Below are 25,235 nucleotides of genomic sequence, written 5' to 3'. Positions count from 1 at the left end.
CTTCCACACTCATCATTACTCTGAACTTTTGATCTCAGGTATTTAAATTCATCCACCTTCACCAACTCTGCTCCCTGCATCCTCACCATTCCTCTAGCCTCCCTCTCATTCACACACATATATTCTGTCTTAGTCCTGCTGACCTTCATTCCTCTCCTTTCTAGAGCATATCTCCATCTCTCCAGGGTCCCCTCAACCTGTTCCATACTCTCACTACAGATCACAATCTCATCGGCCAACATCATAGTCCACAGGGACTCCTGTCAACCTGTCCATCACCATTGCAAATAAGAAAGGGCTCAGAGCTGATCCTTTATGCAATGCCACTTCCACCTTAAATGCATCCATCACTCCTACTGCAGTCCTCACCACTGTCACACTACCATCATACATATACTGTACCACCCTTACATACTTCTCTACCACTCCCGACTTCATCATACAACACCACAACTCCTGTCTAGGCACTCTGTCATATCCTTTCTCTAACTTCTTCTGACCTTCTCTATACTTCTCCATCAATACTCTCAGAGCAAGCATCACATCTGTAGTGCTCTTTCCTGGCGTGAAACCTTACTGCTGCTCACTAATCATCATTTCCCTTCCTAACCTAGCTTCCAGTACTGTTTCCCATAACTTCATGCTGTGACTGATCAGTTTTATCCTTCTGTAGTTACTACAGCTCTGCACATCACCCTTAGTCTTAAAAATTGGTACCAAAACACTTCTTCCTAGCTCGGTCCCTCTGTCTAGCCAATTGGTACAGGTCATTTTCTCCCTCCTTTGTGTCCTACCTTTCATACAACTCTTCATACGCTTTATCCTTAGCCTTTGCCACATCTCTGTTTGCCATACGTCTCATCTCGTTATACTCCTGTTTATTTTTTTCATCTCTCTGATAATCCCACTTCTTCTTTGGCAACCTGTTTCTCTGTATACTCTCCTGTACTTCTTTGTTCCACCACCAGGTCTCCTTGTCCTCCTGCCACTGTCCACATGTCACACCAAGCACCTTTCTAGCTGTCTCCCTTACCAGCTCTGCTGTAGTTACCCAGCTATTCAGAAACTCTTCACTGCCACTTAGTGCCTGCCTTAACTGTTCACAGAATTCTACCTCAGAAACACCCTTTTTCAACTTCCACCATTTGATCCTTGGCCCTGCCCTCACTCTCCTCCTCCTCTTCTTGAGCACCAGTGTCATCCTACAGATACTATGCTGGCTAACTATGCTTTGCCCTGTCACCACTTTACAATTCTCCAATCTCCCTCAAACTGGGCCTCCTACATCTTCTTCCACTCTTGTATGTCACCCGTCAGCTACATATTGTACTTATTTTACTGCCTGCACTTTAACAAAGTTGTTTTTGTGTTTAAGTTACCTGTTTAACTGTTGTAGGCTACATACTCAAGTCTGATAGCCATTTCTGTGCATTTAAAGTTTTTTTTTTTATTGTATCAGCTTTATTCTCTGAAACAAACAAAAAATATACTTGTTTTCCTGTCTTTCTAAGCTAGTATAGTCCAGTTTTCAGGTTAGTGCTGAATTCAGGGCTGTGTTACAAGTTTCTGTGTTTGCCCATACTTTACTTGGATAGAAGGAAGTTTCTCAGTTCACCTGTGAGAGAGGGGAGCTTTGAGCAGCCTATATGTCCCTGGAGGAGTGGTTTCAGCCCAGAAATTAGTAGTTTATTGGCCATTTTGGGCTAATTTTTATCCCTTTCATTTCCCTGCTATAAAACCTGCATTTGCGTGGTTTTGCATGCCGGGCAGTGCTGGTTAGCTAGGGTATAACTATTCCCGGCTCCACAAAATCTACTCCTCAATTTTTCCCTTGGAACTAGACAAACTTTCAACTTAAGCACTCAAACCATTCACTTCTCATCCTGGCACTTGCTCAAAACTCATAGCAAGCACTAAAGAACCTTAACACTAGACCCCCCCCCCCCATACTGTAAAGAAGGACAAGGCTCTCTATTCGACCTTACCAGCCAATCAGTAAAACAGTTCACTGTACCTATCCAGGCATGTCCAAAGAGCAGTTTCAGGTGTACTCACAGGTCCAGCTGGTGAATCCGGGCATTTTGAGGCAATGTTACAAATGCCTCATGTACACAGACAACCCTCTCCTCCTTCCACCAAACATTAATACATGTGAGAGATGCAATTATACAGCCAAACTGGAGGCTAAGTTCTCTTAAACCAAGACTGGAGCAGGCAGTCAAGAGGAGAAGGGAATTACTTGCATCACATCACCAGTCTCACATAGACCTATGAAACTAGCACCGGCAAAAAACACACATAAATACATGAAAACATACTCAGAGGCTCTAAATAAAAATCTGCAAAAGCAACAGAGACCTCCAAAGCAGACATCCAAGCAGCCTCCACCCCCCAACACAAACCATGAAACACATACTTCACAAAAGCCACGCAATCACAGCCCTTAAGGCAAAATAACATACCCAACACACTAGTAATAGGTGACTCTATAGTCAGGCACACTGACATCCCACTCACTAGGCTGAACAAGGAGAAGGTTACTGTTAGCTGCCTGTTGGGAGCCAGGATCCACCACATAACACTAGCACTCAGGTCACTCCAGAACAAGTACAAATATGACTCGTCATTGTCCATGTTAGTGTGAATAACCTGAGCTGTACCTCCCTGGACTACATGAAAAGAGACATGGAGGAGCTCTCTGATTACGTAGCCCAGGCCAGTATGACCCTGACCCTGAGTAGCATCCTGCCTTCACAAAGAATGATACCATGGTATAGAGAAAAAAATGATAAATTTCAACAATTGGCTAAGCTTCTGGTGTCATTCAAAGGGGGTCCAGTGTCTGTCAGCCTGGGATGACATGCTCGACAAGCCACGTTGTTAAACTAGAGATGGCTTGCACCTGTCACCCTTAGGCTTTCGAATACTGGCCAAGGCTCTTGCCACCCCCATAGTGCCTTTTTTAGGTAAGGCTTAAAAGATAAACCCACTTCCGTAAATAGCACAAGTAACAAAAAACTGAGGGTAATGCTACTCAATGCCAGAAGTCTAAACCTCAAAAGGCACGCACTTAAGGCACTCTTCAGTATGGAGAAAATCGATATATGTGCAGTAACAGAAACCTGGTTTAAGGCTCCAGAGAGCACCCCAGCACTACCAGGCTGCAACTCATACCATACATTTCGGCCACAAAACATGGACCGAAATAGAAAAGGCGGGGGAGTATCCATATTCATCAAGGATACCCACACCTCCAGGTTAGTGGCACAGCACAATGCTTCAGAGATCATCCACGTGCAACTAACAATGGGCAAAACTGCTATTCAAATTATAGCTTGCTACAGATCACCCACCATGTCCCAGGACCCCCACTCCACATTCCTGGAAACATTGGGAAACATAAAGGTCCTACCAAACACCCTGATATTGGGTGATTTCAATTACCCAAACATTAACTAGGAAAACTACTCAAGTACAAACTCCCTTCCCCAACATTTCCTAGAATTTATAAACTCAAATGCCCTGGATCAACTGGTCAACACCCCCAACAGAGGTGACAACATATTGGACCTGGTCATCACAAACATGGGCGACCGGTATTCCACACTGGAGGTCAACGCCTCGCTGGTTATATCTGACCATAAACTAATCACTCTGGATATCCACATTCCGCCACCACCCCCGGTCAAAGAAACCACTGTGGAAAACTTTTCAAAAGCAAACTTCACGTTACTTAAGACTGAGGTGGGAAGTTTCAAAGCCCCCATGCTAAAGGATAACGCTGTACAAGCTGCAAAATCCTTTACTAATGCACTCTACAGACACCTACAAGAATGCATGGATCGTGCTATCCCAAACAAAACCAAGACTCACTCCTCCAAGAAAAGGAAACCAGTCTGATGGACCCCTGCCATAAACAAGCTATACAATAGAAGGAGAAAACTAGTACAGAAAAGAGTAAAATCTCAAAAAGGGAAGACATCCCTGATCAGTATCAGCAAGAAACTACATTCTCTCATAAAACCTTCCAAGGCTAGCTTCGAAAGAAAAATTGCCATGGACTCCAAAGACAACCACAAGGCATTCTTTAGCTATGTCAAGAATCTAAGTGGCAATCCTCAGATCTGCTTGGAGTTAGTGCAGAATGGCACAAAATACACTGAACCGACCAATATAGCCAACATCCTGGCAGACAGGTTCAGTGCAAATTTCACCCCCCTCTAACCCCCAAAAGGGCCGATAACTATACCAGAAGAATGTAGTGCTCTTGAAATCACAGGCACTCAGGTTAAAACAGCCCTCTCCAAAGCCAAAAACACAGCATCACTGGAACTTGATAGTGTTCCAGGCTGCGTCCTTCATGAGCTCAAATAATAACTAACCCCTCACCTAAACACACTGTTTAAACTCAGCCTCTCCACAGGCTACGTGCCCACAAAGTAGCACACAGCAACGGTTATTCCGCTCCACAAAGGTGGAGCCACAGCGGACCCCGATAACTATCACTCTATAAGCCTGACTACCTTGGTCTGCAAAGCTATGGAGTGCATCATCATGGATCTCATTAACAGAGACATTGGGAACCTCCAAACACTGGACCCTACCCAGTTCGGCTTTGTTAAGGGCAGATTATGCCTCCTAAACCTGCTGGACTTCTTTGAGACAGATACCAAGGCTATAGACTTGGGAAAGGTGGTCCACACAGCCTACCTCGACCTCGCAAAGGCCTTCAACACCATTCTCCACTCAGGTATTATAGACAAGCTCACCAGCCTGACCATAAACCCCTACGTCACAAGATGGGTTGCCAACTAGCTCACGGACAGAACCAACATGGTAAGAGTTGCAGGAGCTAGGTCTGACTCTAAACCGGTTACAAGTGACATTCTCCAGGGCTCAGTCCTAGGATCCCTCCTGTTCGGCATATACTTCTCAGAGGTACAGGCAAGCACAGGAGGACTATGGCTGACCAAATTCACAGACGACTGCAAACTAGGGGCTATAAGTGACTCTTCAGCTGACACAGACATCCTCCAAAAGGTCTCACTGAGACAGATACTTGGTGTCAAAACCATGGCCTCAAGTTAAATGCCAAAAAGTGCATAGTCATCCCTTTTGGAAAAAACAATGTACCCACAAACTACCACATAGGTGGTAGCCCCCTAAATACAGAAGACATAATAAGGGATCTGGGGACCCAAGTAGATAGTAACCTCTCCTTTGATAATCACATTGCCAAAGTGGTTAGAAAATCCTTCTATGTGGCCGACCTAATCACAAAAGAGTTTGCATCCAGTTCGAAAGAGGTCATTGGGCCCCTCTATGCATCACTCATCAGACCCATCATAGAGTACAATGCCCCATTTGGGATGTACCTAACAAGACACCTGCAACAACTGGAAAGACCACAGAAGTACCTCACCAAGAGGATCACTGGCCTCAAGCAGATGCCCTATGCAGCTCGACTGATGAAACTCCAGCTGTACTCGGTTGCATACCGCCTACTCAGAGGTAATCTCTGCCTGACATACAAGGCCATGCCCAACCCAGAATTGATGGACATGCTCCACCTAAAGAAAACCATATCTCTCAAGCCACACACTCCAGGGATCTAAACCTCACCACAACAATAAATAGGACATGCTGGAGGGATAGGTTCCTGTCCCTGGGACTTCCCATGCTCTGGAACAAGATTCCAATCTACATTAGGCAGAGCTCCTCACTAACCCTCTTCAGGGGAAACCTTGACGAGTGGATGGGAAACAGAATGTTTACCCCAGGGATCACTTCAGTGGCTCTTCTGGACAGAGTCACAGGGAACTAATCTAAGGGGGCTGCGAAAGCCAACACATTCTGGCTAGCCTTATAAATGCCTTTGGGCAGATAGCCTAGTACCTACCTATGAACCCTATTTCTTCTTAAAATATGTATTAACCACAGCCATGTCCATCCCTTTTGCAAAATCCACTACCATCTGACATTTTGCATTCCTGTCCTTAACACCATACCCACCCAGTACTTCCTTATCCCCTGTGTTCCCTTCATTGCTGACACTATGGGCATTGCTGACACACCAGTAACAAATATGGCACCATGCCCCTGTTGTAGGTTGTGATCAAACAATATACAGTACAAATTTAGTATTGTCTGTTGTGTATTTACAAGTTAATTGGCATTGGGATTCAGTCTTAGCTGTTTCTCAAAGCTTCTCTTGGCACTTATTAAACATGTCCTAATGACTGTTTTAGAGACATAAGCCACACTGCATTTTTCTGTATTCTGTGTAACACATTACAATAATATCACATTTTATCTTGCTGCTTACCTTCTCCTGGTGATGTACAATGTACAGTCCTGTAATTCAAGCTGTTTTCTAATACCACTTGCGACCAAAGAGTAAAGGTTAAGACACAAGAATGTTACTGGCTTTTCAACATCTGATTTCCTTTATCCCCTTAAGACCAGGAGGCAGTATTCCATTCTGGCATCACATTCTTGAACATCTCTCTAAGGCTTGTTCCAACACAGGAGTTTCTTTTTTGTAGTTCCCTAGAAGTTTATGCTATTCAGAGGGTATACAGATTTTCAGCACATCATGTCAGTATTAGATATTTCTTAAGTACTTCTTAAGTAGTTTACCTAATGGTATTTTCCGTCTTTCTGTTTTATTTCTTCAAAGTAATTTAGAAGAAGTGCTTAATCAATGGAATACTTACTTGGATAACAAGGTTCAGCTAGAAAAATGGATGGAATCTGTAGAACAAAAAGTGAGCCTTCCAATCCAGCCACAGTCAGACCTGAAAGAGAAGCTGGCCCAGCTGGAAAGCTATCGAGCAGTTTTAACAGATGTTGAGAACCACCTTGGCATACTCAGTCGACTTACAGAGAAGGCAAAGGACCTACGAGACAAAACGGATGATACTTCCTTTGGGGAAGGTGCTCAACAGGAAATGAGATCACATTTCAATGACATTACTGCAGTTGCCAAGGTAACAATGTGTCCAGCATGAATATGTTGTCAGAATTGTTTCATATTTCACTAGTAGTTGCAAACTTTTAGTTATAGCATAATGTATAAAACACAGACATTACTTCTTTACAGGTGAATCATTGCTTATTGTACTACACTATGACAATGTGAAAAGATTGTTTGTAAATAGAGGATGTCAATCCTGTAGAGGCCAAAAAGCACTGAGAGTAAGAAGTTGTGTTCCATGTTCATGGTTAAGGAGTATAATATTATGAAACAATTTCCCCTGTTAACCTGGCCTCCTCCAGTTACTCCCTTCAGTCAATGTATGCTGTCAAGTGAGTATTATGTTAGAGCAGTGGTGGATCAAAAACTGGTAAGGATGGCCATAAACTATAGTTATGCTGGGAAAAATGAACATTTCTATTTAACAGAAATGAGATAGAGAGGTGAAATATGGAGGGAAGGAGAGGCGTCGATAAGCCATTTAAGAATGCTTATCTGTTGCATAACTTATAAAGATATGGAGAAGACTGGGAGGGATCTATAGGCATCTGATTTATCATCTGATCATGGACTCCCCTTGGCCTGCTCTTCTGTCTTGCACTAGTCATAAGCTTGCTGCACCCTGTAGTGACTCTGTGCAGTACAGCTGCCATCTAGTTCTAGATTCTACTGCCATGACCACAGGATCAGGTAACTTTTTTACACCGTGTATTTGCTCCACCTCGAGCAGCTACCAGCAACTTTTTCTTGTGGATTTTGATAGTCTTAGGCTGTATTACACAGTGATGGTTACTCCTACCACATTTGCTTAATTTGTTTTTAGGATGAAAGACATGAATTATGCCCATGCAGTGAAATCAGGAATGCATTTTCAAACTTTTTTAAATGGAAATGCTCACTAGTCAGTATAAGAACCCTGATGCTAGCCTTAACTCTAACCTTAAAACCCAAACCTTAACACTAAAATCCAACCCTCACCCTAACCCAAAGCCTAAAACCTTAAACATCACCCTAAAATGTAGCTCTAACACTAAAACTGTAACCCTAATCCTAAAGCACTGCCCCTAAAAATGTAACTTCCCTAATCCTAATGCTCTAACCTAAGCTTCTACTGAAACCCTACAATTCTAAGACCGTAACTTTAGTCAAAAGCAAACTTTTTGGAAAGTCAAACCATTTAGTTAACATAGTCCCTTAAAAGAGATGCAGTCAATGGGTAGAAAAAGGGCACACAGCAAAAGAGTGTGAGATTGCATGTAGTATATGTAAGACAGAATGTTCCATATGATTTAACTGTGATGTTTTGAGAGAAGACATTGCAACAAGTGAGGGTGATGAAGAAGATATGAAGGGTGAAGGGGATTTAATAAGAATATGGAAAGTGTTGACACAGTTGACCATATGCATAGGTGACCTAGGCAGTTGCCCAGGGTGCTCCTCTGCTAGGTGAAGGTTTTTTTATATTTGTATTTATTTATTTATTTATTTTAAATGTTAGTTAGAGCAAGGGATCATGCTTATGAGCTATTTGTAAGCTTCTTTCTAGTCCAGGGATAGATTCCCTCAGCTTCCACTTGCATGATATGTGACACAGAACAAGTCACAAAAATCAGTGACAGTTGTCCTGGGAAATTGAGCCATGCTTTTCAGTGGTCTCTAGTACATGCCTATTAGTTGCTATAAATCAACTAAGTGTGTGAATGCTTTGCAGCTGTTTTGTATTCCATCCACAACATATACAGTATTCTTGAGTCAGTTCTGAATAATTTATGTGTTACTTAAATATGCAGATTTTCAGGTAGGGCGTATGTTTTCCATTTGGTCAAATGTGGTCATACATCACAGATCTGACAGAAATGGAGTCATGATTGCCAAGTTAATGTATATGGCATAACAATGGCCTGTTGTGCCTGGTAAGGAGAGTTTCTGAGATGTGCTATAAGTACAATTTCAAACAAATTTTGGCATCTTTATCATGGTTCATCTTATATATCTTGGTTCTTGGCTTTTTTATCAGAGTACATTGTTGCCAAAATGGATGATGTTCAACATTACTGTCGCTGTAGCATAAGCTGATTAGGTTTTGTCTTGCAAAGGAGTGCCACAGGGCAACAATGATTCAGAATTTTCTTGCTAACAAAGTACACTCTCTCTACAGCCTTTGAGGAACTTACGATCAGCTAGCGCTTGTTCAAGACTAGGCAGATAAATGCCCTTCTGAGGAAAATCTTCCACTTCTTCTTGATCACACTTATTAAAAAAAACATGCAATGATGGTAAAAAAACTGAATGTATAAGTCTTGCAGTATAATACACCTCTTTTAATAGGGTTGAACTTTGAATCCCATATAAAACTAAAACAAACAAAAAATAAATAAATACATTTAAAAAATCTAACAATTCCTTCTCCATATCCTCACTTATGGTAAAAAACAGAATGTATAAGTCTTGCAGTATAACACACCTCGTTTAATAGGGTTCAACCTTGAATCCCATATAAAACTAAAACAAACACAAAATAAATACATTTAAAAAATCTAACAATTCCTTCTCCATATCCTCAGTCAATAAAAAAGCCCAAGATAACCTAGTTTTCCTAAAACATATGAATGAATCAAATACACTTTCATGAAATAAAATAGATCAACAATCCTTCCTACATTAACAGCTTTATAATTTCCTGAAAAAATTCCCTTCATTGATCCTTAAACATCTTTTAATCCTCAAATTTAACCTCCAGCAAACTCAACTATATCCATGAAAAATAAATACCTGCAGTCCTCACTATCCCAACAAATCCTTTACACATTTCCTTATTCATTCTTAGACCTACCTTAGTCAATCAAAATCCAATTTCAAAAGTACTCTCTTTTCCATTTACGGTAACTACCTAAAATTCATACCTAATTCCAACTGGCCCATGCAAATTCATCTTTTTAATCCCCTGCAACATATAATTATACTCCTTAATTTCTATCCTTGTTACATAATTGTTTTTTTTTTTGCACCCTCACCTACCTTCCTAACTTTCCATATACTTTTTTTTATCTAAGCCTTCTTCTTCCTATAGATTCTTAACATAATTTTCTTTCATACTAGTGCACACAATTCCTTCTTTACTTTTAATGTTTATCATTTTCCCTTTATTCCCTTTTCATTTTTTTTCTAGAAATGGAAAACCTCCTCTTTTCTCCTTGCAATAAATATTTTTGCTTGTGAATTACAGAACTATTGATGTTCTTCGTGTTTCACTGTTGCAGTCATTACATTTGGGTTATCTGTTTGCAGTAGCCCTCAGTCAGCCTGACTAACAAAGTCTTGGGTCCTGCGTCGGTTACTGTCCCTTCTTCCATGACGTCAGGTGTATAAAACATGCAGCCGACGTCATTACATCAGTCTTTCTTGCCGTGTGGTGCCCAAAGCAGAAGCAGTTCGCAAGTGCCGGTCGGCCGACTCCTGAAATTTTCATTTTCGAGTTTCAGAACCGAAGTCTTCAACTAAAGCTAAGTACCCTGTTTGGGAAACTTTTTCTTGCTCCTTACCGATGTCAGTAAAAGTTAATAATTGCATTACTTGTGGAAAGCAAATACCTCATAAAGATTTTCATTCGTACTGTATTCCTTACCTAGGCCCTGACCACGACATACCTTGCTGTCGGTTTTGTGCTTTATTTAATCAGTGCACTATCCATTGTCAGTATATTTTCACCACTAAATATATTTCGGTTCTCGGTTTGATTATCCAGAAATGTCATCGGTTAGCCATCTGACTACCAGGATTCCGAAAAAACGCAAAGATAAAGACAGAGACAGGCCGCCAAGGTCCAAAACCGCTGACAACGCTACTCCTAAGCCAGTCGCCAGTTTGCAGGTACTCAGTGAGGTGCTTTTGCAGCCCCTGATACCCGCTACTTCTGATTTGCAGGCGTCTGCTGAGACCCATTCGTAGTCTGGTATGCAGTGAGATGCTTCAACTATGGAACCTGCGGATGCCCCTACCTTGGATGGGTCTGGAGCCGCTGTGCAGGCACCGGCTTCTGAGGGTATAGTCAGGCCCACAGACTTGCATATTAAACTGATGCCTCCTTCTTCATTTAGGCCTAAATCTCGAACCATGCCTAAAAAATGACACCCAGGCCGCATGTTCAGGCCTCTATGCCTAAAAAACAAATGATAAGAATGGCTGAAGATCTTATAACTCTAATCAGAGGAAGCCAACCTCCCCCTTCTAAGAGACCTATGACTGAAGTTGTTTATGAATCTTCTGACCAGGATTCTGATTTTTCTATTTTTTCTGATCATCTGGATTTTCCCTTATCTGCTTATGAGGATTCTAATGCAGAGGACTCTATTCCCTCTGCTTCCCCTCCAGAGGACTTTTCTTTTGGTGAAACTTTACATACTCTAAAGGAGCATTTCCACTGGGAAAGCCAGGATTTTTCTGATTCAAAAAAGAGGCTTAGGGATTTCTTACTCCTGCCTCAGCATAGGCCTTTAGCTATTCCTCCTGTATTAGACATTGTTGATGATGCTTTTTCGGAATCTAGTTTGGCCCCTGATTCTTTGCCTCCTGCTCCCAGAAAACCTAACAGATATTACAGGGTTTCTGATTCACACAAGTTCCTTTTTAAAAATCCTATTACGGATCCAGAGACTATTTCACAGGGACCCAAGGGCATTAAGGCTTCTACTGCTAAAAATCCTACCCCTTCTGATAGAGACTTCAGGGCGCTGGATAGATGGGGTAGGAAGGTTTACACTTCTGCAACCTTGGCCATTAGGGCTTTAAACTGCCAGTTTCATATGTTAAAGTATCAACAACATGTTATTGGATTGCTTAAACAGAAAATTATGTTGATTCCTGACTGTGCGGAAAATAAAGAATTACAGGATTTAATGCATTCTGCTGAACAGGTTGGAAAACATACTTTGCAATGTGGATTTCATTCATTAGAGGCCTCTTGCAGGGCTGCTGTTACTGGGTCTGTGCTCAGGCATGCTTAGTTTAAGGAGCAATCTTTGAATGATCATGTTAAAGCTAAATTGCTGGATGCTCCCTTAAATCAGGACCTCCTGTTTGGCAACAAGGCTGAGGAAGTTCTTAAAAAGATGGAAGATAAAGCTAAATCTATGCAAACTGTTAAAGATTTCTTACAAGTTCAGCCTCCTAGATTTAGTAGTCACTGGCCCTCTAAGAATTGGCCCTTTCCAGCTCCATCCAGGTCTTCTCAAGCCAAACCCAGACACAGCAGAAATCCCAGGTTTCAGTCCCAGGACACACACAAGACTAAGCAGTGGGGGGTTTCCACACCCAAATCAGGGAGTAGTAAGACTCCCCCCTATGGAAAACTGTCTCAATGACTTTCTTTTAAAACTTCCAAGCACTTCCCAACTGAATGCTCCTTTAGGCGGAAAGATTGGTCTGCTGACCAAAAACTGTGAATTCCTTACCCAGGACAAATGGGTTTTAAATATAGTGTCCCAAGGATACAGATTTCACTTCCACATCTTACCAACACTAAGCGGGTGGCCAGATCTACCCCCAAATCAGTGGGCAGAGGCCCAAAATCAAGTACTCTCTGTCTTAAGCATGGGGGTTATTCAGTTGGTACTAGAAGAGGAAAAGGGACTGTACAGAATGCTCTGACAGCCTTCAAGGACCACATTCTTCTAGGACAACTAATGGTAAAGACGGACAATACCACTGTCATGTGGTACATAAACAAGCAAGGGGGTGCACACTCTTACTCCCTCTGCAGACTAGCCATGGCATTGTGGAACACAGCCTTGAGCTACCAAGTGAATCTACCAGCTCAATTCCTGCCAGGAAAACTAAATACACTGGCAGATGGACTAAGCAGAAACCACATGGACCCACACGAGTGGAAACTGGAACCAAGGATTTTCAACATTTTGACAAGCAAATGGGGGAGCCCAGATATAGACCTGTTTGCATCCCCCCAGAACCATCAATTGGACAAATTTTGCACAAGGATTCCCCACAAACTAGCTTGGAAAGTGGATGCTGTATCCTTCAGATGGAAAAAACTATCAGTTTATGCCTTTCCTCCTCTGCCTCTGCTCTCCAAGGTACTACTAAAGATCAAACAGGACAAGCCAAGGATGATTTTAATTGCACCAGACTGGCCATGCCAACACTGGTACCCCCTCCTGCACAGTGTGTCATGCTTGGCCCCATGGCACCTGCCTCAGACACCTTCCCTGTTGTCTTAGCAGGAGAACCAGATTCTGCACCCTCAGCTGCAAACCATGAACCTAGCAGCCTGGCTAATTACCTAATCTCTCCTTTACCACCCCTCATTAAATAAGTGATGGATATCATTTTAGAGGCCAGGAGGCCTAGTACTAGAAAATCTTATGCTGCAAAATAGAAAAGATTCTGTGCTTGGAACCAATCTCAAGGGATCAGTGCAGCAGTGCCCAATTTACCTCAGATTCTGCAATATTTGACTGAGATGCTTCATAAGAGCTTGTCAATTTCCTCCATCAAAATTCATGCCTCAGCATTTCAGCTCATTATAGCACAGAGCCTCCCCTCTTCTCTCACCCACTGCTCAAGCAGTTCCTCAGAGGGGCCAAAAATATAAGGCCACCCAGGAGAGCTCCTACTCCAGCTTGGGACCTTAACTTTGTCTTGGAGAAACTCACTCTTCCTCCTTTCGAGCCAGTTGCTACTGCAGACTTAAAATTCCTTTCCTGGAAAATAGCTTTCCTTTTAGCAATCACTTTTGCAAGAAGGGTATTTGAATTACAGGCCCTTATGGCAGTGGAGCCTTTCATCATCTTTCATGCGAACAGGGAGTCCCTCAGAACCAATCCCTCCTTCATGCCCAAGGTGGTATCCAGTGTGGCTCTTAATCAGTCCATTCATTTGCCTACCTTCTTTTCTAACCCACAGAACAAAGGGGAATGGATACCACACTCCTTAGATGTGCACAGACAACTTAGATTCTACTTGGACAAGACTAAACCTCAAAGGAAATCTGAACAACTGCTGGTGGCATTTGCTGCAGGGACAGAGGGGAAAGCTATTTCAAAGCAAACAATTTCAAAATGGATAGGCCACTGCATTCATTTCTGCTATAAGCACCATGGAAAACCTATCCCACATGGTATCAGACCCCATTCAACCAGGGCTGCATCTACCTCTACAGTCTTTCTCAGGGGCGTCCATACTAGGGACATCCTAGAAGCTGCTACCTGGAGTTTTGTACATACTTTCACTAAGCATCATCATCTGTCTATTTTCTCTAAATCCAGAGCTGGTTTTACCACTGCAGTCTTGCAGGGCCTGATAGCTGGTCCTAATTCTATTTAAATTCCTCCTCCCAACCTTAGCTTTGGGAATCTACCCAAATGTAATGACTGCAACAGTGAAACACGAAGAACATTGTACAGTTGTGTACACTTACCATAAATGTAGATGTTCGAGTGTATTCACTGTTGCAGTCCTGGTTACCCTCCCTCCAGCCCCCTTTCTTCTTTTGGCTATACCTCTACTCTCACTTACTATGCTCAAAAAGCTTTTTGGTGTATTTGCTTTTTTGTTGGGGGTATATTCTTGTATTATAGATTTAATTGCTTCCCATTAGGGGGGGCACCTGACATCTGGGGCAAGAAAAAACTGAAGTAATGGCGTCGGCGGCATGTTTAATACCCCTGACGACCTGATGTCATGGAAGTAGGGACAGCAACTGACGCAGGACCCGAGACTTTGTTAATTAGGCTGACTGAGGGCTACTGCAAGCAGACAACCCAAATGTAATGACTGCAACAGTGAATACACTTGAACATCTACATTTATGGTAAGTATACACAGCTGTACTTTTTCATATTTTCTATAATTAACTCCTTTTCCTTTAATACCATTTCTTTTTAATTGTTTCTATAATCTTCTCATATTCTTTTACAAATTCTACATATTTCTGTTTTCTCATTATCCAAAAGTTTCTTTCTAGTCTCAAATATACCTCCTTATGGTTCTGTTTAAATGCAACCCACCAACTATCCCATTTTTTATGAATACCTATCATAGATAATTATTCTTTCCATCTCAGACTTTAACTGTCTTTCCTTTGTTGCTTTCCCATTAGTTTTCCTGTCCTCTGTTTTATATATTCTTCACAATTACACAATTCAGATATGATAGTACTATGGTCAGAAAGTATACATTCACAAGAGTTTAATCCAACTTCCTGTAATCCCTCTGAAAAAAAGTGCTTTATCAATTCCAGTCCAAATTTTACCTCACCTGTATGTATAGTCCCTTTTTTCTTGACTTTTATCATCCCATCCCTCATCATTCATCTACAGCTGAAAAACATCCTTATTTATTTTCTCTATTGCCTTTCTTAAAATACATTTAAAATGACCAATCGCCACTATATACACGTTCATCATTATACATTTCAAATAACACTTCCCTCTTTTTTATGTGTGTGTGTGTGTGTGTGTGTGTGTGTGTGTGTGTGTGTGTGTGTGTGTGTGTGTGTGTGTGTATATATATATATATATATATATATACATATATATATATATATATATATATATATATATATATATATATATATATATAAAATGCTATACTTAATATCACATACTACACATCTCCCTGCTTGAGTGACAAAAGCACTAGTACCTTAATAACAGGCATTTTTATCATCACAATAATGCCCGAAAACTCATCTTCCACAAAACTCCAGAAAGTCTTCCCTCTCTTTACCTAAGCTGTCTTATTTAATAATCTACACAATATTGCTTATTAAACCATGAAATTATACCTAATCTATGATTATTCTTAATATTAATATTTAATTATGCTATTTTTAAAACAACCCTTTCCTTTCTTTGCAGCTTTTTTTCTGTAATAATTTGTTTTTCCTTTGTTGACCATTTTTTCTATAGTGCCCTTTTTTATATAACCAGCCTTTTCTTCCCCCACCTTCTTCATATTCTTCATATTTATCTGAGATATATATATATTTCTGAGATTTATCACCTCACTGTTAATAATATTATCATCAGCATCTACATTTTGTAGTTACTGCCTCCATTTCATTAGTCCATAACTCACTTCCTTCCTTCTCACTTAGTGAAATACGCATATTAGAATCTTTTTCACAAAATTCTTCTGTGCTTTTTTGCATTTTATGACAGTCTAGTCAAAAATGACCCCCACTACTACATCTCCTACATTTCATTTTACACTCCCTCATTTCATGCCCCACATCGCCATATTTATAGCATCTACTTTTAGGGCATTCTTTAATTAAATGATTCCTCAGACCACATTGAAAATATTCTCATTAATAATAACAAAAATTGGTAAATGCATCACCTTTCCTTCCTTACAATTCAAATACTCTATCATTTCCCATCCTGCATTCCAAAATGTATGGTTATCAAAGTTTTCTTAATTTTCCATGCAGCTTTGCATTGTTGTTGTTCAAAAACATCTTATTTCACTATCTATAACATCATGAAATTGCAAATGTAATGGGTGGATGGCACAGTGGTGCAGCGGTAGTGTTGTCACCTCACAGCAAGAAGTTTTCCAGTTCGATTCTCAGCTGGGGTGCCTTCTGTGCAGAGTCTGCATGTCCTCCCTGCGATTGTGTTGGTTTCTTCCCATGTTTAGAGACATGCATCTGGAGTGTTTCTCCCTGGGCCTCCACTGAAAATTGGCTTTGTTCCAAGTCAGAGATTCCTGGTTGACAAATGTTAAATAAATTTCAAACATTATATCACTCCCTTTAACTGAATAATCTTTTCATGGAAATCAGACAGATTTGTTATCAAATAAAGTCAGAATCTTTTGTGTACTTTCAAACATATCAAAAGTTATTTCACAACAAGTCTTAATTCCATTTTGAATAATAACCCTTATATCTTTGGGTTTAAAACCTAAAGGGCTTATAAAGGGCTTATCATATTGTCCCACATTTAATATTTATTAATAGTTTCTCCCTTTTTGGATTTAGTCCTTACCACTGTCTTCAGGTTTTCAAACATTTTAATAACATTCATAACAGCAGTTTCTTTAGCAACATCCACTGTGTATGACATATTACCAGCAGCTACAAATTCAGTCTTTGCATTATAACAAACGCATGACCTTTTTTTTCTGTTTTTCCCTGAATCTCCTTTCCTCCTTCTAATTTATCACCGCCATCCACTTAACTAGAAGTCCTCTCATCCTGTGTCTCAGTGTCCTCTAGAAAGAGTTCAGGCACTATATCTGACCAGTAAACTGCCATGAAGTCTGTTGGTTTTGTCTCATTAATCATTACACACAATATTTCATTCTCCAAACCTCCTTATTTCACTTTAGTGATTATTATGTGCTCTAATCCACTTTTCACATGGTTTGTGTCTGAAATGGCTTTTTCATGAGAAACATTCTCCCTTTTTATCTCCACATCTCTCTGTTGCACACTCAGTAATTTTACAGGCTCTCTACCACTGTCATGCACATTTTCCATGTCTCTCCACTGGTTACAGCCCTCTAGCTATGAGACCACATAAAGAATAGGTAAAGCTTATAGGTTCATAGGTTCATAGGTGTTTACTAGGCTAATGACCACACGGGCCTTTTTAAGCCTAGCCATGCATCCCAAATCTCTGACAAGTTCTGATACCCTTGATAAGTGTAAGCATGGGCCTGGGAGATGAACCATTTACAGGTTACTTATTTGCATTGGAGACATTGGTGCCAAACCAGGGATGAATTTCCGGTTTCCCATCCAATTGCCCAAGTTGCACTTGAATTGGGTTTGGGAGGAACTCTGCTTCACATGGATAGGGAGCCTGTTGCATAGATGGCGTAGTCTCTGGGATACATACCTATCTCTCCAGCAGGTTCTATTTATATCACAGGCAAGGTTTAAGTCTTTAGAATGGGTAATTCTGGTACTGTTTGTTTTGTTGATATGAAGGAGGTCTATCAGAGTGGGGTCTGACAATGCCATGTATGCCAGGCATAGATCTTCCCTCAAAAGCCTGTAGGAGACAGAATACAGAGATAGGGCCTTGAGGTTGTCTGCATAGGACATATTACTTACGCCCTGTACTCTTTTAGTGAATGGAACAAATACACAGTCTGAAGAAGGCTACTGCTAAAAGCGCTAATCTACTCTTTTCTTGTTTGTTTTTATCTTAGAAACCGAAAACCTATTTTAATAAACGTTTTTCATATTTTAAAGTGTCATTTCAGGTCTGTGGTGGTATGTTCGCAGTTGTTCCATAGACTATTTGTTTTGTGTGGGACTACCTTCAGTGACGTGCAAGTTTTGCTTTTCTCATTTTTTTTTTCATTTTGTATTCTTTTAGTGAGGAACCACTGTGGACGTTCCATTTGTGGGATATGCCTGGTTAGGTACATACCAAAGGGTGCATTGTACTCAATAATAAGTCTGATGAATTCTGAATACAGTGGAACAGTGACTTCCTTGGACTTATATGCCATACCTTTGTTTATAAGTTGCACTACATAGAATGATTTCCTGACCACTGTAGACACATGATGATCAAAGGCTAGATTACTATCTATGTCTGTCCTTAAGTCCCTAACTACTGGGTCGACTCTAAGGGGTGTATTGTCAATATGATAGTTACCAGAGATTGATGACTTCCCAAAGGATACTATTATGCATTTCTTGGCATTTAGTTTTAGTCCATGGCTCTGACACCAGTTATTTGTCTGTGCCAGCCCCTCCTGGAAAATATTTGTGTCAGTGTGAGATTCAGTGACAGCTCCTCATTTGCAATCATCTGCAAATTTAGCCAGCCAGAGATGACTGACATTGGCCTTGACTTCTGAGAAGTAAATGCTAAAAAGGAGTGGTCTAAGGACTGATCCCTGATGGACTTCACTTGTGACTTACCTCTTTGTAGAGGTGGACTCACCAGCTCTAACTTCCTGGGTCCTGTCTGTGCACCAGTTGGCTATCCACTGGGTGACATACGATATTTGTACCTAACCTCTTGAGTTTGTCAACAATGCCCGAGTGGGGTATTGTGTCAAATGACTTGGCCAGGTCACCAAACCTTCTAAAAATAAACTTAAATGCACATTAAACAATTGTAAACTAAACTCATTCAAGTGCACCCCATCAGATCTAAACCAAACTGGGTCCCTGTCACCAGAATCCATATGGCCTATCATATACATACCCAAAACACTCAACTGCCACACCAGCCTAAAATTAATAAACATCTGTGCTTGCTACAATGCCATACAACTAGTGGCATTCTTCCAACACAAACCTGGTACTATCTCAGACCATACAATGTACATGCTTGAATATAATGATTGCAACATAACCAGATCCTCCCTTATCGTATCTACCAACTGCTTCTTAGGAGTTATTCCCAAATCATTACCAGCCAACTGTATCACCAATATTCGGGGAAGCCCCATCCATGACCGTATCACTGCAACTTCATCCATAAGCTGATTCCATCTAAGACCTCTAATCCCATGTCAACTAACTGTCCACCCCAATCAATGCAAACAAAATTCCTTTGCATCCGTCTTAACTGCTGCCCTCTTCACCACCCAATAAATACACAAATGGCCCACAATGACAATCTTCTTTCCTGAAAGACAAAAAAAAAAAAAAAGAATTATCAATTGAATCCAATACCTAATATAACTTAAAATATGAAGACCACCTCCACACTCTCCAGATGTCCTCAATGGATCTGCCTTCCCTTGCCAAATGAAAAGCCCTACCAATACAGAAAGAATGCATGGAAAACCTCTTTCCTGGAAAACTCATACAATGCAGAGCTCTTCTTATTGCATATACAAACTGATTACCTGTTATCACCTTATCACTAATCAACTGAAAAAACAAATCCAGAGGTCTCTCCATGAGTCCACATCAATCGTTCAGACCAAACCACCAGACACAGGCCTTAAGTCCTATCTTTCCCAAGCACTATCTAAGTGCCCCTCCTAAACTGATCTGTTTTAGATCTATGTAACCAAATGTGCACTGTCACCGGAAAAACCATGACATCTCTCCCAACTAATGACCCCAACAGTTGTTACACCTGGAATGCTCCAAAATACATCCATAAACACAAAGTTACCCACAAAACATAATCCACTGAATCACCAACCACTAAAGCTAAACCCTTCAATAAAACTTTCAAAACCTGTCATGTCAAAGGCCAATGCATATCCAGGCTCACACCAACCACTCTACCCCATCCTCTCAACATGCGCCCCACCATTCAGGACTTCATGAAATCATGCAGCACTGCCACCTGCGCAAATATATTAACTGCTGCCAGGTCCATCTTGGCTGACTGCACCTCCTTACCTTGCCCCCCAAGCCTGAGCCAAGTAACACAATAATAGTTCTTCCAACCAAACCCTTCATCCTCAGGCAGCTATAAAATAAATGTATCAAAATCATATAATGCCTAACCATAGACCCTCTTGGTAAACACTCATCCTCTTTCCCCTCAACCACTCCTGCCAGATTACCATTTCAACCCAGATTGACATTAACTACAAAAAGGCAACATCCCTTTTCCACTCATCCCTCCATTCTGCAGGCCAATGAGACGTAAACTATTCCCCACCAAAATGTGCACCCATTCAGATACCACCAGATGCATCTATAAACAAATGCAATTCCTGTTGACCAACCCAATCCGACTGCAAAAAGGAAACACTGTTAAACCACTCCAAAAAGGACAACCAGAGTGCCAAATCCATCCACACCAACTTAGTAATCCTGACCCAATGATGTTTGCTGCCCCCCCCTTTTGGCAGAAAGGCCACTGACCTACAAAAGGTATGACCTGGATGAACTATCCGACAAAAAGCCCGAAACCTCCATAACCTCTTTGATCTGCACCTTAACTTTACACAAAACCTCCCAATCTTCTCCTTCAAATGGACTATCTTGTCTGCTGGCAAGCAAAACAACCCATGTTCTGCACCTACTACTAAACCCAAAAATCCAGTGCCTTAACTGGGCTTTCCATCTTCTGCCTAGCCAAAGGGATGCCAGACTCTTTGCATACCCCCAAAATCTCCTGCAAAAATACCAGTTTCACCCTAAGCCCATCACCAACTCTCAAGAAATCATCTAGGTAATGCACCGCCCTCTGTCTGCCCACATTTTGCTGCCAAACCTAATGAACTACAGAACTAAATTTCTCAAAAGTGGTATAGCATACTGAGCATCCCATTGGCATAGCCTTGTCAAAGTAAAACTTGTTCCCAACTACCATACCCAACAACAATCACTCATCCTCCCATACCAGCAAAAGGCAAAATGCCAATGTGATGCCCACCTTCACTAACCACGGATCCCTAAACCACTTAATAATCTGAATGGCATCTTCCATAGATGCATAACTGACCTTAGCATCCTCCACTGAGATAAAGTCATTAACATAATTCCCTTCTGGGTAAGACAAATGGTGAATCAGCTGGAAAACCTTGGATACCTGCTTGGGAACTAGACTCAGCAGTGAAATGATAAAACTATCAAATGGGAGGGGGGTATCAAAAGGCCTTAACAACCTACCCTTCTGCTGTTCCCACTCTATCAAACCACACAAAATATCCTCCTTTCACCTTACAGATCACAGATTTTTACAGACTACTCCATCCCCCAACACCCTTGATTTAATACAAAACCACTGGGAAAACCCATCAATTATTTCTTCTTTAAAAGAATAATTAGGAAATTGCTGGAGCATCCACTGCAATACTTGCACCTTAATGGGAGAATGTGTCACCTTGCCCCTAAAAGGACACCCCCCACAGCCCCCAAAAATTCCCTCTAACTCACAGATTCTGAATCCCCAGAAAAGAAGAAGGTAAGTCACCCACTTCAGTGGTTAGCGATCCCGAGGTCACAGAATTGCCCTCTTGCTGAACACACTGTATCACTGGGTGCAGCCCCAAACACTTTGAACAAGCATGTGAAAATCTACACCCTACCAATGAGCAATATCCAGCATTAAAAGCCCAACATACCCCCACCACTTCTCCCCCTGTGCTCCCCATACACTAACTGCTCCAAAGCTGTCCATCATAGTGGTTAGCCATATGTCAGGATAATGAACCTCCCAACGGAGGGAGTGATCAACTGCCTTCAGTTTCCAGAACCTCTGGTCATAAGTCATACCACAACCAAGCAGTCCCTGCCCACAACCTCTGGGCCTTCTGAATCATAAGAATGTAGGCCAAGAGTGGTAACACCAAAGCATTATACTTCTCCAGCCAAACGGCCATGTAGTACATGAAGCCTACCACCAAATTATCTCAGGTCATGGGAAGCAACCTACCTGCTTTCCTCCCCCCCAAAGCTGCTAAGGCTACCAAAAGTTCTTTGCCATTAATCTTGTCTGCTTCCACAAATCATTGAACTCCTTCCTTATAAATTAATTCAAAGCCATCCATATACTCCTCCCTCCAAATCTTCTCCTTAACTGAGGACGATATGTAGGGACATCAGATAAGCAGCCCTGCCCCTTTCCCCAAAGCCTGTGTAGATAACCAGTCCCCCCTGCTGCAAGCCAAAATCTGACCCAACTTCAGAAATCAATCCCACCCCTCTCTCAGATGGCCCCAAGCTCTCCAAAGCCAACCATACAGTATCCTCCCCACCAACTGTCTCACCCTGTCCCTGCTCATTAGGCCTCTGAACCTCCCCCATAGTACCTACAACTTCACCCTACTCTGAACCTGCCCTGCCAGATAGGCCTCCAACAACATGTTATTACCTGCCACTCCATCCTGCATCACTCCAGTAGCTGGAAGATACACTGCAACAACATCCCTCAGCTGCTGTGCTATTTTCCTTGAGCCACCAACCTGGTCTTTGCCACCAGAAATTCTTTCTTCCAACTGGATTCCCCTAGGTCATATGCCATCCCTGACTCAGTCTGATGCACCTCCTGGAACAGTTCCTCCACCTGCAACACAATGGCTGCTCAACTCTGTCACAAGCTCTGCATATTCATCATCTGTAACAAAGAAAGAACACATTAAGACCTTGAGAAAAAAGAAAAAAAAAACTACTCTCAGATTAAAATCCATTAACATTCCCTTCAGTCTAGTACAAAGCTTCACAACCAGCTTCAGATCTGTAAATTGCTCAGTAGTGTGCTATGTTAAGCACAAGTCAAGCTCTATGAACTCTGTCCAACACTGCACCATCGCACACAGAAGTGCCCTAATTCACTTAATTAACATGAAAATTAGAAAGGGGCATACCTGTCAACTTCCTTACACCAGGAATCTGAAGAAAGCCTTAAGTAACTGGGAGGCAAAGGAAACCCAATAGGGATAAATCAGAAATATTACTTTATAAACTGAAAATGTTGCAAGAATAACAGGATTCATGTAAGTATGTGCTTCCTGAATAATACTAAGTCAGAAACTCAAGTATATGGCATGATTTACTGACCGCAAACCTCGGTGATTTGCCTGGAAAGCACACATTTTATGAGGAATGAGGCAAAATTAAGAGAAAACTCTGGATTTACTGCCCAAAACTAGCAACCTCCAAGCAACAACCAAGAGGTATGGAAAGGTCTGTGTTAGTCAGAAACCCTACACCATCCCACCAAAGCAGCATGGGACATACCACCCAGCCTCTTAGAGCAAGAAATCTGGCCAAAGCCATAACTACAATGGGCCATTTTAAATAATGCTCTCCCAACTTAGAAAGTTGGTAGAATAACAGGTTTTGCATTAATATGAATTTTCAGAAAGACATGAAGTCTGAAACTCCACTGTCTGCTCTCAACACTTCCATCAGAAAAATTTGCTACAAATCTGCCAAAATGCACTTTATTGAATGGGCGACAAATAAGAAGCCAAAATCTGGACACTGTGAAAAACTGCATAGTTCAGAAGAAAGGTTAAGGAACCTCCCACTCCCCTCATCCCCCACAAAGCATGGATCTCCAATGCTCATTAGTTATTCTTGTTTTCTGGCTCTTCCTTTTATTTTATTTTTTTTATTTTTCCCACTCCCTGCAAACTTATGCGCCCCACTGAATCCTCCTCTGGCAGGTAGCACAAGCTGCTACAGTGAACTGGTCATCTACACTTTGTAACCAACCCCCTCCCCCTCCATAAAGGTTAAATGCTTCACTACACACCAACCGTTACTCTGAATCCTCACATACATATACATATATATATATATATATATATATATATATATATATATATATATATATATACATATATATATATATATATATATATATATACATATATATATACATATATATAAAAACTCAACCAGTACCCAACTCCATGCCCATTATTATTAATCCAAGGCCTACCTGACCACTGAAGTACCTACAGGTCGTCGTGGATGTAAGCCTGCACATAGCAAGATCACACCTAAATATGATTCCTCCAGTTACACTCATATAAAACACCCAAGTCCCACCCTACATCTACCTCACTTCCTCTAAGGTCCCCTTAACAAATTAACCCTTCCCTTCCCAGAATCCAGCAAAGCCTATCTTTATATCTTAGTCTTAACCCCTTCCCCAACAAACTCCCTCCCCCCACTCTCATTTAACTCTCTCTAACCCTTACCAAATATGTCCCTGGACAAAATGCTTTGTTCCCAAACCTCATTTATCTTTGCTTGCTGCATTCTAATGAGTTACAAAGTCAAACAACAGCTGCTGGCATATGCTAACAATATCTAGTCAGCACAGCATAATGAAACTTTGCTGGTGTCAGAACAAGAGCTGGGAATGGTGGATAACAACAAATACCTGAATTAGCACACATACAGTAGTATACACAAGAAGACTATTCAGGTGTCTTTCATGTCATAGAGTGTCAAAAGACATGAGTTTGCAGTCTGTAGGCCACCAGGAATGGCCTAGATCCAGCATGTATGTGCATATACCCTGCATTACAAAAACAAGAAGCTCATCTATCATCACTAATGAGGGTATAGCAGCACCAATTGCATGGTATCTGCCCTGCACAATGATGTGGGATCCAGAGGAGAAAAAGATTGATGGAGTGGTTATTTATGGGCACATATACATAAACCATGGATGGGTTATGCACTATGTATGGGCATGAATATTTCCACTGTAAGAAATGAAGGAATTAGATAAAAAATAAATCAGCAATTTTATGCAGTCAGGTGTACCATCAGAATTCACAAATTCAGTGAAAATCAGGTGAAATGTGTAAAGAAGTCTGAAAGATATAAAGTAATGTAAAA

At 41.2% G+C, this 25,235-nt stretch overlaps 1 protein-coding gene across 1 annotated transcript in view; it reads left to right on the top strand.

The window, feature by feature from the left end:
• Positions 1 to 25,235, top strand: part of SYNE1 (spectrin repeat containing nuclear envelope protein 1) — a 2,173,401-nt gene that overhangs the window by 68,232 nt on the left and 2,079,934 nt on the right. The window contains exon 5 of the mRNA XM_044089035.1: positions 6,680 to 6,989. Within this exon, the coding sequence (XP_043944970.1) occupies positions 6,680 to 6,989 (310 nt within the window). The remainder of the gene's footprint in view (positions 1 to 6,679; positions 6,990 to 25,235) is intronic.

This window comes from Protopterus annectens, chromosome 1.part0 (genome assembly GCF_019279795.1).
Source record: "Protopterus annectens isolate FY-2018-M chromosome 1.part0, PAN1.0, whole genome shotgun sequence".
In the NCBI taxonomy this organism is placed as follows: Eukaryota; Metazoa; Chordata; order Ceratodontiformes; family Protopteridae; genus Protopterus; species Protopterus annectens.
This window is presented reverse-complemented; position numbering and strand designations above follow the sequence as displayed.